The sequence below is a fragment of the Nipponia nippon genome, unplaced genomic scaffold (genome assembly GCF_047370975.1).
Source record: "Nipponia nippon isolate SJK-2023a ecotype South Korea unplaced genomic scaffold, ASM4737097v1 scaffold_1, whole genome shotgun sequence".
Taxonomy (NCBI): Eukaryota; Metazoa; Chordata; class Aves; order Pelecaniformes; family Threskiornithidae; genus Nipponia; species Nipponia nippon.
The window spans coordinates 82,368,646-82,383,446 of NW_028262290.1; the positions used below are offsets into that span (position 1 = coordinate 82,368,646).

The 14,801-nt window shown below is 42.1% G+C and overlaps 1 protein-coding gene across 1 annotated transcript in view; it reads right to left on the reverse strand.

Annotated features, from left to right (window-relative positions):
- Positions 1–14,801, reverse strand: part of MYO10 (myosin X) — a 173,475-nt gene that overhangs the window by 50,509 nt on the left and 108,165 nt on the right. The window contains exons 15-19 of the mRNA XM_087761123.1: positions 13,569–13,661; positions 12,752–12,820; positions 12,484–12,566; positions 10,929–11,037; positions 7,715–7,795 (exon numbers count right to left, since the gene is read on the reverse strand). Of these exons, the coding sequence (XP_087617249.1) occupies positions 7,715–7,795; positions 10,929–11,037; positions 12,484–12,566; positions 12,752–12,820; positions 13,569–13,661 (435 nt within the window). The remainder of the gene's footprint in view (positions 1–7,714; positions 7,796–10,928; positions 11,038–12,483; positions 12,567–12,751; positions 12,821–13,568; positions 13,662–14,801) is intronic.

Below are 14,801 nucleotides of genomic sequence, written 5' to 3' on the forward strand. Positions count from 1 at the left end.
TAATTCATTCCTGGTGCTACTCAAAGGAAGTCAAGCCTAGCGAGGGCTGGCTCTACAGCAATCGCTGTAGCTATTCCTGACTAACAGGACACGAGGGCTAATCTTACCTTATAGGCATCAAGAATGTAAATATATTTCACAGCCAACAAATTCCTAAACCTTAAGCGATAAAATGCACAAAATGCCCTAAGACACAGTTTAGGAAGGGAGTTGCGAACATTAAAGTTTTTGCTAGAGAACAATACTCTGTAGCCCAGCTATGCTTCTGGAGCTCTAAGGATGGCTATTTATCATGGACTGTGCATATTCCCTTGGAATAGTTACCATGAGAACACAGCAAACAGGATTTGAATGTAAATTGCCATCTAGAGATGTGGGGGGATTTTTTTTTTGTTGTAGTTAAAAAAGAAAACTTCCAAAGCTTGATGAAGTACACACTTTTTCCATGCATACATTTGCATGACAATGCTAGCAATTCAAATACTTGGTGGAGTGCACAAGAAGGAAAAAAAGCCAAGTTCTTTGCTTGGTATTTATAGAAAGCAAATACTTCAGACTTGGACAAATGCCCATCCATGTCACACAATCACATATGAAGGAATTCATAAAACACAAAAAATCCATCAGGTGGCACAAAATGCAGAATTATTGCAGTGCCTGAGGTCAGCGGGAGGCAGTAAGACCCTCTGCTGCTGACAGATCAATTGCTGCAGTAGTCAAAATTCTTCTCACGTCTAAATATTACACTGAACCACACAGCAAGTGTTGCACTTTACAAATACCCCACCCCTAGGCATTTTATTTTTCCCCAGAATTGTTCTGGTACTTTGCTGTTTGGGCCACCTCCTCACAAGTCCCTCCTGAAGCAGCGTTTGCTCCCCATGTGTCCGTGTCCCCCCTCCTCCCCTTACAAGAGCACACCGCCACGGTTACTGAGATCCAAAAACGACTCTCACCACTTGTGGACAGACTCCTACCAAATGGTCTTTCTGGGAAACTTGGCAACTGTGCATGTACGTGCTGCAAAACATGCAAAAAATCTGTTTGCCAGCACTGCCTGGAGTTTGATGCAATCTTTACAGCACAGCATCTGCTCCCTCCCCAGCATCTCAGCTCTGTATCCCCAGCTTTCAACACCTCAATTTTAAACTCCTTACACCACGGTCGCTGTAAGACAAACTCTAATACACTTAGCAAAGAGATGCCTAGTCAGCCCTGCTTAGCAAACAACAAACCTTGATGAAGAAGGAGGACATGCCTGTCTGGGTGATTGCCTGGAGAGAGGAGTGACCTACTTCAGCCCAGCGAGCAGCAACGCTCTGAGATGGGGACAAAGGGAGAAGCCAGCGGCTCCCGGGCAGCGTAACCGACGCGCTGCACCGCAGAAGTGGTGGGAGCGATCTTTCGGAGGCGACACAGAAGACTGGCCCTGCCTGTGCATGTGCAGCATGAAACTCCTTGCAGGAATCGTCTTGTTCTTTCAGCCAGGGATTCAGATCCACACGTAACATTACTGCCGGCACTTTGCGAGCAGGAGCGATTGCTTTCCTCACACCCACTATCCTTATCACTTTTACCTAAGGAGTCTTCTCGCGCCTGACCTAATTACCCAAGTGATGTGCCAGAAAATGATGCAGCTGGGACATAATCCACAAGTCTTGATTTGAAGCTATGTAATTCTGCAAAACCCAAGGCGACAAGATCCAGGTAGCTGAATTAAGAGGCGTCGGCTGGGCACGATGCCGCACCTTATGACTGCACCTTCCTGATTACAAACAATAAAGCCTTATGAGCTAGTTAAAGGGCTAAGGATAAATAGTTTATATTTGGCCCCATGCACTTGTTGGCCTACGAGATCAGGCCAACACGCTATGTTTTTGGGAAATGGTTGCTCTCCTCACAAAGGATAAGCCTGAACAGCAGCTCCCTGAGCCTGGCCCAGGCTGCCCCAGCAAGCCCGATCTGTGCTCAGAGCCTGTGGCTCTGCTTCCTCCAGAAGCAATGACAGCAGTAATTGGCAGCCAGAAAGCCTTCTTAAAACAAGTATTTATTGAGAACAACTGAGATTAAAGAGAGATTTTTAAAATAGGCAGTAAGGATCTCTAATACATGAGCTGCTTATACAGCTGTAAATTACTACTACTAGACCTTAACTTTCTACAGATAGTACCGCACATGCCCAGTAGCTGTATGTGGGCCATATAATCTCTCCCCTCTACTTTCAAAGTATGACAGAGTAGCTATTAGCGTGATGATCAGGCTTTCTATTCCCATTTTCTTACGGATAACCAGTCAAATTTACCCTGTGATCTGCTAGGTCCCAGCACCAGAGAACATTGCAGCTTCACTACAGAAGGGCTACCCCAGGGCTCTGCAACTAAATGAGGAAACCATAAAGACGCCTCCATTTAGGGCCTAACACGTTTTAGCTTTTAACTGCTGGGCTCAGCATCTTTAAAACGCCACAAAGGCACCTACTCTCCAGTAAGGAGACCCAGAGTCTGCTGAGTGACTGAGGTTGGTGTATAAAGCAAAGTATAAAGTAAAAGTTGCGGATACAACTGCAGTAGGATGTTCGTAGAAGTTTGAAGCCGGACCACTTTATTAAGGATAAGTTTTTAAAATAAAGTCTATTTTTAAAAGTAAAGTTCTATCCAGATGCTTAGCAATCCTGTGCCGAAGGTATAGTAGAATATCCTTGAAGCTCAGAGTCTCCCTCCCTGCCTCTTTCAAGGTTTTATGTCAGTGCTGTTCTCAGTGCAGCGGCATTAGACTTGCCCTGTCCTTATCCGTATTTCTGCAAACTCAGTAATTCATACAGTCAAGACTCAATACGACAATACTGCAATTCCAGCTTGACAACCAGTTCACATACTGCATTCACTGAACTTGTACCTGCTCCACACCCTGCACACAATCATCCTCGCAGATGGGGCCAAGCTGTTCTCTCATTGTTCCTTTGTACCGCAGTCCGAAGCTGTACTTCTAACTGGTGTTTAGGCTGATATCATGCTATACTTCCCTTTGTAATGATTCAGAGCTATTTTAGGAGCACAAGTTTAATTCAGACGCCAAGTGAAATAGGTTTGCATCTTATTTTGTATTAGGGGACACACTGCTTGCTATTCCAGGGTGTCTCATGGCTATTAATGACCTGTGTCTCAAAGTACATTGCAGGTGCCAAGAGCCATACCTTGATCCCTTTAAATGGCTCTGTCCCCAGAAGTGATGTTAGCAATCTTACTGCCTTGACAGTAATTTTCCCAGAATGAATATGCAGCATGATAGGACTCCTAAGCAGTAGTAAGCCTCACAAAATTCATTACAGACCTTTTTCTACCAGTCTTCCTTTGAATGGTGAAGTTATTACTAGTTTCACTTTTTCTGTTGCTCCCTGTAATCCCTACCCTGCAGTAGGTTTAAAATACAGGTTTAATTTTGTCTCATTTCTTTACCTTACCTAATTAAATTTTAAGATTAAAAAAATTAATATAAAAAACCTGCAGAGGAACAGAATTGCCCCTTCAGAGCTTCAGAGCTCAGAAGCATCAGAGAAGGCAGCTTTCAGTGGCAAGACCAACACAGGAATGAGACAGACAATAAATGAGCAGACAAGGAGGTGAGTAGAGACCCTGCAATCCTGTTCAGGTGGCACACACCAAAACAGGTTTTCTAAAAAAAAGTTAAATTCTTGTCTACATCAAATATTTCATGCTAGCTCTAATGAAGCCAGGATTTTGCCCATCAGGACCAAACTGGACTTCGATCTGTAATCAAAAGAGATGGGCATGAGGGAACAGCTATGTCTGAACCTGTTGAAGTCTCAAGACCAGGGAATTACAGAAGCAAGCTGTAATAATTGAGATTTTAAGAGACCAGCACAGATGAGGCCATGCAGATGCTAGAGGTAGGGGCCACTCACAATGATTATGCCAATATTATGCCACTCGCTAGGATTATGCTAATATATATTTTCTGAAGCAAATTCCTAAATGGAGAAGGGAACTTGAGAAGGCACTTGACCCAGCGTGCCTGAGGCTGGCTCCTTCTGGCCAACAGGAAAATTTCTGCCTCTGAAACAGCTTGCATAGGAAGTTCAGATCTAAAATTTACCCCCAACTGTCTCCTGAGAGGCACCAAGGCTTAGCAACTTTATTAATAGCAGCAAGCTGGAAGAAAGATGCAGCTCGTGGCTGTAGCAATGGTTGTATTGTTGTTTTAAAAAGACAGTCTTTTTTGGTTGTTTGTTTTTTTTTTTTTTTGTGGTGGTGTTGGTTTTTTTGAATTTAAGGTGCACAAAAAAGGATAGATGGAGATCAGAAAAGGCAAGGTTGCAGGGAGGAATCATTATCGAATAGAACAGGAGGCAGGAAAAGAAACATGAGACCAAGAAACAGAGAAAGATGTGTCAAAGTTCAAAAGGATGAAATGATACACAGTTCTGCAAGCTGCACTGAAGATAAGGGCAGTTGAGGAGAAAGACCCTTCATTAGCAGAAAATACTCATTAAGCATACCAAGTGGAAAAGTTTCCACGTTATGGCTAGTTCAGAACAGACTGGAAACTGTGAAAACAGATACACTGATTGTTCAAGGGTCTCCCAAAGATTAATGGGTCCTCTGTTCTTCTGTCTGAGGCCTGCTCGTTGAAATGTCTTGTGACAAAAGGTCATGTACTCTATGCGCTCCCTTTAGGAAATTGCTCTAATGAGTGTAGAACCTGCTTTGATATGTAAATGTTCAGTGGTTTACTGCATATGCTGAGTTGTTTTTGCTTGCCACTGTAACATATCTAAAAATTAAGCTTTTGATCAATTAAAAATCAAATAATTACTGTAAATTATCACATCTCTTATCCAACATGAATACACTTTAACGTCTAGAAGAGTAGAGGAAGTACTGTCTGCTGCACGTTCTGCTTTTCAAAGGCTTGCATGTGTCTTCCATCTGCTCAACCTCATTCACCTACAGAATTCAAACATCCAGAGTAAAACAGGTCTCAAGCACCACCACCTCCTCCCCTCCAGAGTTATAGAGGATGCTCGCTGAAGGTGTATCACCTATTCGTACCCAACCCAGAGAGCAATGAGAAGCTTGAGAGGCTTCGCTCCTGATAAGACAACTTCTGCTCTCTCCTTACTGAGTCTCTCTGGTCCAGCTCTCCTTTAATGCTGCATATTTCAAAAAAGCAATTAAAACCCCCTTTCTTTCACTTCATTTGTTATTTGGCAAGCACTGTTTAAGTACCTTCTGAAGAGTGACATTTTATCATTCCGTATCACCATCACTGCAGAGCAAAAACTATGGATGGAAAACACAGAGGAAAATGCTCAGTGAAGATTTTTACTTTCTTTCAATCCCAGTTTCTCCGAGCAGCTCATCTGAATGTTTCAAGCAGTTACGTTTCTAACCAACCCTCCACAGTGAGTCACGTATGCAGTAATCCCTGGTAGTCCATGCGCGGCTAACGTGTCTCTGAGCCACACTGGTTCCGAGCTATGCAAACTGACCCACCTTATTTTCCTTTGTCTAACTGAAAAGAAGCAACAAGTTGTATGACAGGATAACCTATGAAATGTTTAACGTGATGTGCATCCGCAGAATCCAGCTGAGCTACAGAGCAGCCAAATGCCATTCATGTGCCTGCTTCTGTACCTGCACTGCTGCAGAAGGAGCAACACCAACAACGTCACAAGATTGGCACTAAAAATCACTGTGTCTGTGAGACATGGGGGAACAGAGAGAGCAGTGCACAGCGGACAAAACTTAAAACAGTGAATCCCAAAAATGCTTTTTGAGAACGCTTCCTTGAGTGAAGGATGCCATCGACAAGTATTATATATGGCTTTCCTTCTCATTTTCCATCAAGTCTTCTACTGAATTCACTACAATAGGTAAACTGTGTGACCCTTTTCTCTACTGTTGTTCTTCATATAGAATTTCTTACTTGGTAAAGCCGTCGAATCAGGTTAAATTTGCAATCAAATCAAAGCAAATGGAAAACAAGGACAAACATTTTTGTGTAAGATTTCAGTGACATTTTATACGTACTTTGAAAGGGATCATCTGCAGGAATTTCCCAATCTGTTCCTGCATACACTCCCGCAATTACACATGGTTTCCTGAGACTGAGGCTGTCTCAAGCTCCTTCTGCTTGCACAGCTGCTAATTCTGTGAGAACTTTGTTTTAATGATAGTAAAATATATGTGCAGATACAGTAGCATATGCCAAATCTGTCAGGGATGGAGCATTCTAGTGGGAAAAGACTGGTAGAGCAACAAGGAACATGGGAGTGGGAACTCTGGTTTCCTTGCTATGGAAATGCAACAAGCACCTGGTTCTTTCATCAACCACAGCAAATCCTTGTGACTTTGGTACTGTGGAGATGAGCCTTACTCGGATGCAAAAGGACAAATAAGGAAAACGTGTGAGCTATTGAAATTCTTCTCATAATCCAGTGGCAGCAGGTGGGCTTTAAAACGGTCATGGGGCTTCCAGGCAGAAAGAGGAGCAGGGAAGAAAACAAGCCTTTCAAAACTGCCCTCTCCCAGTGATCAGGGGCTTTGCTACACACATACGCTCATTGACCCCAGCTGCTGGGCAAGGCGCTGTCATCCTTGTGGGGTTTGGCTACCTGGTGGCTGCACACCTCAGAGCACCAAACACTTCAGGACGCAGAAAGCAGGTTGACTTCGCTTCCTGGCTGCTCCCTCTTGCCAAGGTTCCCGCAATCTGCATGTTATTTGACACACTAGGAGCAACAGTGCAAAAGCGGAGTTAAAAACAGTTAGCAACGGAAAACATGTGAACTCGAGGATGTACCACACAAATAATACAAAAACCTGCAATGCAATCTGCCTTGTTTGATGTTTTAGTGTCCTGATTAACAAGACATGCCAGAGAAATTAATATGTAAAACTGGATTTATACCAAAGTCATTTATTTCTCCGTTGCAATGTGAAAACCATAAATCAGATTTGTTAGCACCCCTGCCTCTTGCATTTTTGACCTTAGCAGATCATACTGAACAAGAGTATAAAGCCAGAAACAGATGTGCAAAATCCCAGAACATCAGGACCAGGCTAACAACATTAACTTCAGCAATTACTATACCATACTTCTTCTTTTCTACAGAGCCCTCCAACATATCTAAAGAAGTCTTGACATTGCCTTTCATTATCTGTGACTCAAAAACCAAATCAATAGAGTAAGCCTTAGTTTCCAAGTCTGTTTTAAAAACATAAGTCTGTAACAGAACAAAACAGCCAGCAGGAGGACACCTAGTATTGTACATAAATTGAAAGACTAAGAGTCTGATGACAGGAAGTTGGTCATTCACACCAGTTTTGCTATATGCACCACCATTCACCTCCTATCATGATTTAAAACAAACTCTGTAGTTTTGACATTTTCTTCCTAAAAAGGCTCTCAGAGTTGTCAAACGTGCAGCGCAGCCTTCTACCTTCCTTTTATAACCATCCTTAGAGCCAGTCATTTATCAGAGTTGTGAGCAATGACTATTAAAAAGGTGCCCAAAGACACAGCCCGCCTGCAAATAAATCAAAAGCCTTTCCTGGTGCCTTCACCTTGCAGAGCCTTTTACAAAGTCAGTGAAGAACGCTAGCCTCTGCTTTGCACAGTGGTAAATAACCAAACAGGCAGCGAAAGATTAGGCCTGAGACATACAAAAGATGCGTGTGATTTTAAATCTTACCTTCTGCATATTGGGTTTGATGCACCGCACAAAGAAAGGATTTGAAGAACTCAGCGTCGCCATTAAAGAATGAAGTGATTCCTAAAGCACAGGTAGAAAGAAGACAGCACTTCACAAGCTGACTTTTTGTACAGGCAAAATACCCTGGCTCTTAGCGTTGCAGACCACATCTAACTGCAACACCTAGTGGTTCACACTAGAAATTACCGTCCTACGTAAGCTCCTGCTATACAGTGAACATACAGAAGCAATACATGCATATTTGTTTCTTCCACTGGCCCTTCTGATCAAAACTATCATAACCACTTTACAGTGAACAAGACATAAACAAGATATACAGAATGACATGAAGCAAGTTATTCATAAGGAAACACCAAACTGGAAAGTTGCTGTTTCGGGGATCTTTTGAATGACTGCTTAAGACATAGGATGCACATTCCCAAATTGCTACAAGTCACAAGGAAGGCTAAGGGGACTAAGGTACAGCAGAAGTAACCACAAAACTAGATCTCCTCTTTTCATTTCAACGACCCCATACCCACTCATTTTCTGTTTTCCCTGCCATCAGCAGCATTTTGTGTATAGGGGTTTCCTCTCTCCTGTGTGGTTCTCAACCTTTCTTACTAAAAAGACACTCTGATAATAAATTTACATCAACAAGAGGATAGAAAAAATGATAAAAATTTATGAAAAAAGGGTTAGTTTAGAATACAGTAGCCATTGTTTTATCAATACTAGATTTTAAAACACTCCCCTCCCAAAATTAACAAAAATTGAGTCAAGGATAGGGTGGTAAAGAAAACACATCTTACTGAAAGACAATGCTAGCAGCATTAAGCAGACGGTTTCACAGTTATTTCACGTTATAGCTAATTGCATTTAACAGTGAAAAGGGAGATTATAATGTTCAGTTTAAAAAAAACATAGAAGAAAACATGGGGTTTTTCCTAGTTTTAGAACTCTGAATGACCCAATACACATTAGACTATCAGTTGTCTGAACCTCAGCCTGCAGATAAAAATCACAAAAATCCCTCAGTCCTTTTATGATTATTACTTTAATTACACATCCGCCCCTTTCTCTCCTGAGCCGTCATTCCATGTCTTATTCCAGCTTGCCTCATTCTGTGTCATTACCATTTTGAACTGAAGTCTTGCATGTACTTTGTAGAGATACAAATGAGCGTACAGCAGCAGAGCCCAGGCTGTGAAGAGCCCAGAAAGCTAGCAATGATAATGTTTCACCCCTCAAAGGTGGCACTGGGTGCCAGGCAGCAGAAAGAATACAGAGCAGGCTGCCAAGGAGACAGAAGATTCCCTTTTCAAAGGAGCAACACTGTGTGTCCTACCATATGTTTTGGAGCGAAACTGCCAATGGCAGTCTGTTACAACAAATTCTTGCTTTAATCTGCAAACCAAGGGCTTTCTTGATGATTAAACATGAAGTGATAAAGGCAACAGGCAGAGTTGTGTCTGTGCACAGGAGCTGGTACAGAGCAAAGGGAGCAAATGGTGAAGTGACTGGGAACATAAAAGATAGCTCTTGGTTCATTTGCCTTTGCCAGCCTATGGGCCAGGAGTCGGGGGCAGCAAACGTTAAACAGCCAGAAGATACAAAGACAAATATTTTTGTGTGAAGACAAATATTTATAGCTTCAAAAAGTAAAGGCTTAATCTGTATTAAACCTGTGTGAACATTACAACATCTATGGACAACCAAGCCAATTCTCAGACTTTTAGCAACACAGGCTACTACTTAGACTGGAAAAGTTGGTTGGTCTACAAAAAAATTATTTAATCTGTTTTCACATCCATCTGTGGTTCAGACAGCCAGATTCTGCACAGTGCTGAACACCTCTAAGTCACTGTCAGGTGACGAGATAATCTGAAGTTTGTCCTGCTTTAAGCAATAGGCTGAAGCAGATGGTAAACAACCTCAGCTGTTCTGCTTGCACCCCCAGGCCCACATTAGGCAGGCTGTCAAATGAAAGGAAGAGTTAACCAACCTATCATGAGGATAAAACTGTGAAGGCAAAGTTCTTCTCTTCAGTTGAAATGACATGGACTAACCCCTGGAAAGCTTTAAAACCTGGAAAAACCACCCAACCGAATTCTTTGGGAACAGGATGATGTGAAGGTCAACCTCTTGTAAAGCAGCTCAGCTGGTTAATGGTCAGTTACTGCAGCTTTAGATAAGAGGCAACAATATCTTGATTTCATGTTGTATGATGCTTTACGCTAGCCAGGGGCCCTGACGGAGAACAGAAGGAATGCTACACTGTGCTCTACCTTGCAAAGCGGGTGCAAAAATATGGTTAATTTTTATACAGTAACATCTTAAAGGTCCACTTTGCACAGGTATCCCAGAAGGCTAGCAAATAATACCACCTTATCACAAGAAGTGGGTCTTGTCCAAGATGAGCAATGATAGCACAAAGTAAGGTGTCCAGGGAACATAACATTAGTGTTTCTTAATAAAAGAGACTGTGTGCCCCAGCATTTATTCCTTGCTGTTCTGTCCAACAGTCAGCAATAGTCTATTAGGATAAAATCTGCCCTCAAGGGGTTTGAGTCTGCTCCCTTTTTTATAAAAAGTGAATTAACAGTGCAAATGTATTTTAAGTCAAACAAAATGAAAGACAACTAATCCAGACTTGCACTCATGCAATTTAGAGAAGGTTTTGTGCCAACCTTTCTCTTTTAAATAATTTGCAGATAGACTTTATGCTAGATTTCAACTTCGTGCCATTTTTGATGGCAGGCCTATAAGGCCTCATAAAAAGATATTTAATAAAAATGCTTTCCAAACTTTAAGTTAAAAAGCAAGACAACACCTTAATGAGGTATTTATTCAGTATTCATTTTTCTTAGCATAAAGCACTGCTGTAAGGCTTTCTGCCATTTTGTGGTTGATTTTAGATTAGAAAGGAAAGCCAAGACCAGAGAGACCAACTTCATAGATGAGGTTTAAAATAAGAACAAGTAAGCAAATGGAAAGCAATAGCTTTGTGTGGATGGTGTGATGTGAAGGTTAGTTTCTGCTTGAAGCTAGCTAGTATGGCCAATCAATTGATTAGTTAGTGCAGTTTCACAGAAGAAACAGCAATGTTTTGATGCTGAAGTTTTGCTTGTTTTAATCTTCAACTGTTCCTTACTGAACACAGGGTTTATCTATCACTGATTAGCTACAGAGCAGAGACAACACATTAACTAACCTTGAACTGGAGACTGACAGTGGGTTTTCGGTGCTTGCTTCCACATTTAAGAGTGTCTTGATTGTTGCGACTTGAAACATGTTCAAATAGATCATAGATGAAATCAAGACTGAAATGGGAAGAAAAAAGAAAATTGCTAAAGTATATCTTAGCAGACTGCAAGGTTTACCACTATAGAATGCAAAGAAAATAATGTCCCTTAGAAAGCCGCTCCTCCATCCAGAAAACGCCTGTTGATTTTCTCCATAATCTTTAATAAGCAATAGATCTTGCCTTTGCAGAATTTATGCAGGGGAGCAAAAAAAAGAAAAACGAAACCAAACCAAAACAAGGAGGTTCTTTCTTCTCCATTCCCAACACATCATTAGGGAAATGAAGTGTGAAGTCCTAGAGTCCTTACTGGATTTTACTCCACTCACTCAACCAAAACTCCAACTGACTATAATGGGAACTGTACCTGAATAAAGCGTAAAAAACAAGACTTCCAGTATGTCTGGGGCTGTAACACAGTAACCACCCACACGAGCTTCACTTTCAGATACCAGCTGTGTATGCTGTTTTCTACACTTCCAGTCTGGTACCCTCCTCTTACCACTTCTATAGAAATGCAGACCTTTTAATTTAAATGGAGTCGCTCCAGAGAGACGTTGGTGCAAGAGCAAAGCCAGGCCCAACAGCTTTAACTCATTTCTTACTTTTACCTCCATACTTCAGTTGGCAGATGTTATGTCAGATACATCACAAAACCAGTACAAACAACACAGAGAGGGAAACGCTTATTAACAGTTTCCCCTGCACAGAAGGGCTTAAGGGATTTACAAACAAGCAACTCCCACAGCCAGGCAGGATGACTGGGCGGGACCCGTGAGGGCAGCAGCCAAGACAGCGACACCGGGGCTCAGCTCCCTCCTCTTCTGTCCCCCTCTGTGTGTCCTGGAGTCTCAACCACACGCCTACAGAAAAGGACATGGTACCGCTCTGGCTCGCAGGGTACCACTGTAAGGATCCTGAGACCTTACACAGCAGAATGACAGGAGGCAAGCAAGTACCAAAGACATCCCAGCTCAGACTTGCAGTAACACAAATCTTTATAGAAATTCTCCCTTTTAAGCAATTACTATATGGCAATTTGCACTGTAATAGGTCCTTGACACTAAGCTTTCTCCCAAAGTAGGGAACGCCAGAAATACAAGCAAATCAGGCTCTATATGAAGCAAAAAACCCACGCATGCACGCTGCCTGTGAGGCACCCTGAAACAGTTAAAAAACATCACCAGCTTTCAGCATCCTTACCCACCACTGAGTAGCAAGTGAGCTCTCTAGCAACCCCCTGGACTGAACAGGGATGAGGAACTGTACAACATGGGAAAACCCGTGAGTAAGGACCGATTACAGTCAGATCTGCTCACAGGCACCCCTGATATTTCTTCTATGCTCCTTTCAACTCTGTCAAGAGTTGATCCTATGCAACATCTAACATATTCAAACCCTGGTAGAATTAGGTGATATGACACCCCTTAACATCATGTCCTAAACAAAAAACACAGAAACGTACCTGCTTTCACGTAACAAGTTCAGGAGATCATCTCTGAAAGTATCTCTGTTCTTCTCCAGGATGCCCCTGACATCATACTGGACCTAGCAGGAAACAGAGCTGACTCAAACAACAAGCCAAGCAGTCAGGCACCTCTCACAACAGCGGTACTGTAAAAAGCACTGAGGGAACAGAGTGCTTTAGTTAATTTTGAGCAGCCTCAGGGTAAAATTAAGCTAATGAAAACTCTGTTTGGAATAATTTCAGCAAATAAAGAAAAGAAAATTACCTCCCCAGCATAGTGCTTCACTCCGAAGTTGTGAATGGCAACTCTTGGTTTCACATAAAAAGGATTGTTCTAAATTGGAGGGAAAAGAAAAGAGAAAAATATTTGGGGGGTGGGGGGGTCAGGGAGTAGAGTAATACAAAGGATCACATTATCCTCTCAACCCAGATCTAAACAAACCATTGTCTTCCAGTGAACTCCATGGAAGATTAGTGCTCCAAAAGCAAACAACCAACATAATAATAGGATTTGTTAGTCTGGGCTGTTTCAAATGCAGTAATAACAGATTTATAGTATCTAAAAAGGCATTACACTAAACCTGAACCCATCTGGCAGAACCATCTATTAAAGGCACTTTGAAAAAGAAGGCTCTGTCTTAAACTGGCAGTTCTGAAAATTGGTGGACATATGCTTGTATCCCAGAAATTCTCGAAAATAAGTCTAGTATCACAAATAAAGGTAACACTAATCTGAACAGAGGAAACAGCAACCTTTTGGTAAATGACATCAAGGTGAATACTTCATTAAATCAAGGGAAACTGAGGATCCAAATAACCTGAGTTACTGCAGGTTGTCAAAGCTCCAACTAAGAGCAGAATCTGGCTTATTCACCAATACAGAAACTGGACAGTAACAAGGATATGTTCTTCCAGGTAACTGACTCAGTCTTGACAGCAAATGATATGGATTGCCATGGAAGTAGGATCACATCCAAAATAGCCTCTACAACTATGCACCCGTATATTGCTACATTAATTTCTACAGAAGCAAAGAGACCCTCCATAATTTGCAGAGAATACATGAGCAAAACGTCACATACAGCATGTTGGGTATTCAACTTCTCCAGCAAGGTGGAGTCAGTAGCTTGAGGAAAATGGCTCTCTTCATTGATGAGCGCCAGCAGGCCCAGTTTCTAGAACAGCAAGAACAGGCAGAAGATTAATTAGTGCACAGATGGACACAGACCTTGTCTCCAGTTTGGAAAAACCACAAAGTTCTTGAAGTTACTGTGTGCAGAGAGGTGCAAAACCACCTATATATGACTAAAAACCCACTCTCATAGAGGACTGCCATCCTGTTTTTCTGGCAACACTCCTTTTGAAACATATAGCATATGATCTGTGGGCAAAATAAAGAAAAAGAAGCTACTGAAGAAGCAACAGTTCTCCTGACAAAGGGAGTTTTTAGGTGCATACAATGAGATTGCCCCAGAATACGTCCCCAGCCTCCAAGATCTCCAGTGATCAGGAGTCCCTTAAATCTGAGAGGTTTGTGTAAACAGCCTTTCAAAAATTTTTCTTCCATAGAATTATCTACTTCCTTGTTGAACCAATGCAAACTTTTAGCACCCAGAGGGCCCAGGGGCATAGCAAAAGACACACAGTTTAACTACACAGTGTGAAACGCAACCTCCCTTTGCTTTGCATATGCTTCTGTGTAATTTCCTTTGATGTTCCCTACTTGTCATACTAGAAGAGGCTGTAAACAAAGCAAGCTACCCTGCAGTTAATGAATGTGTCCAGCAAGCTTCAGGTTGCTACAGCCTCTCAGAAAAACACGGTTCTCCAGGTGCACATTTTAATAAGCCACTTCCCATCGGCCCAGAGCAGCTCCTGACAAAGCACACCGTCCTGACTGCAGTCACGTCCTGGCAGCTGGATCCCCTGCCTGCTGCCATGAGTTTCTGTGGTCGTCTAAACTCACACAGCCTCACACCCTGCTACGGAGATAAACTCATGCAGCCCATAGTACTGCTGGCAGAAATGAACATGGATGAAACTATATATAACTTTGGCTTTGCCATCCAAATTAGACCTCATCTGCCCGTCACCGCTAACATTCCTACCAAAAACTCTGCAGAAACTTCATGCTCTTTTGCATCTCTCCTTAGTACAAATCAGAGCACAAACAAAATTATAGATGAAGCAAAAATTGGCAGGCAAAAAATGAAGATTACTCACATCTCAGGAAAAGCCATTATGGGAGTAAGTCACTGTCATTCCTTCTGCCCCCCCTTTCTATTCTTTTTAATCATCTCCAAATATTGTTCTTG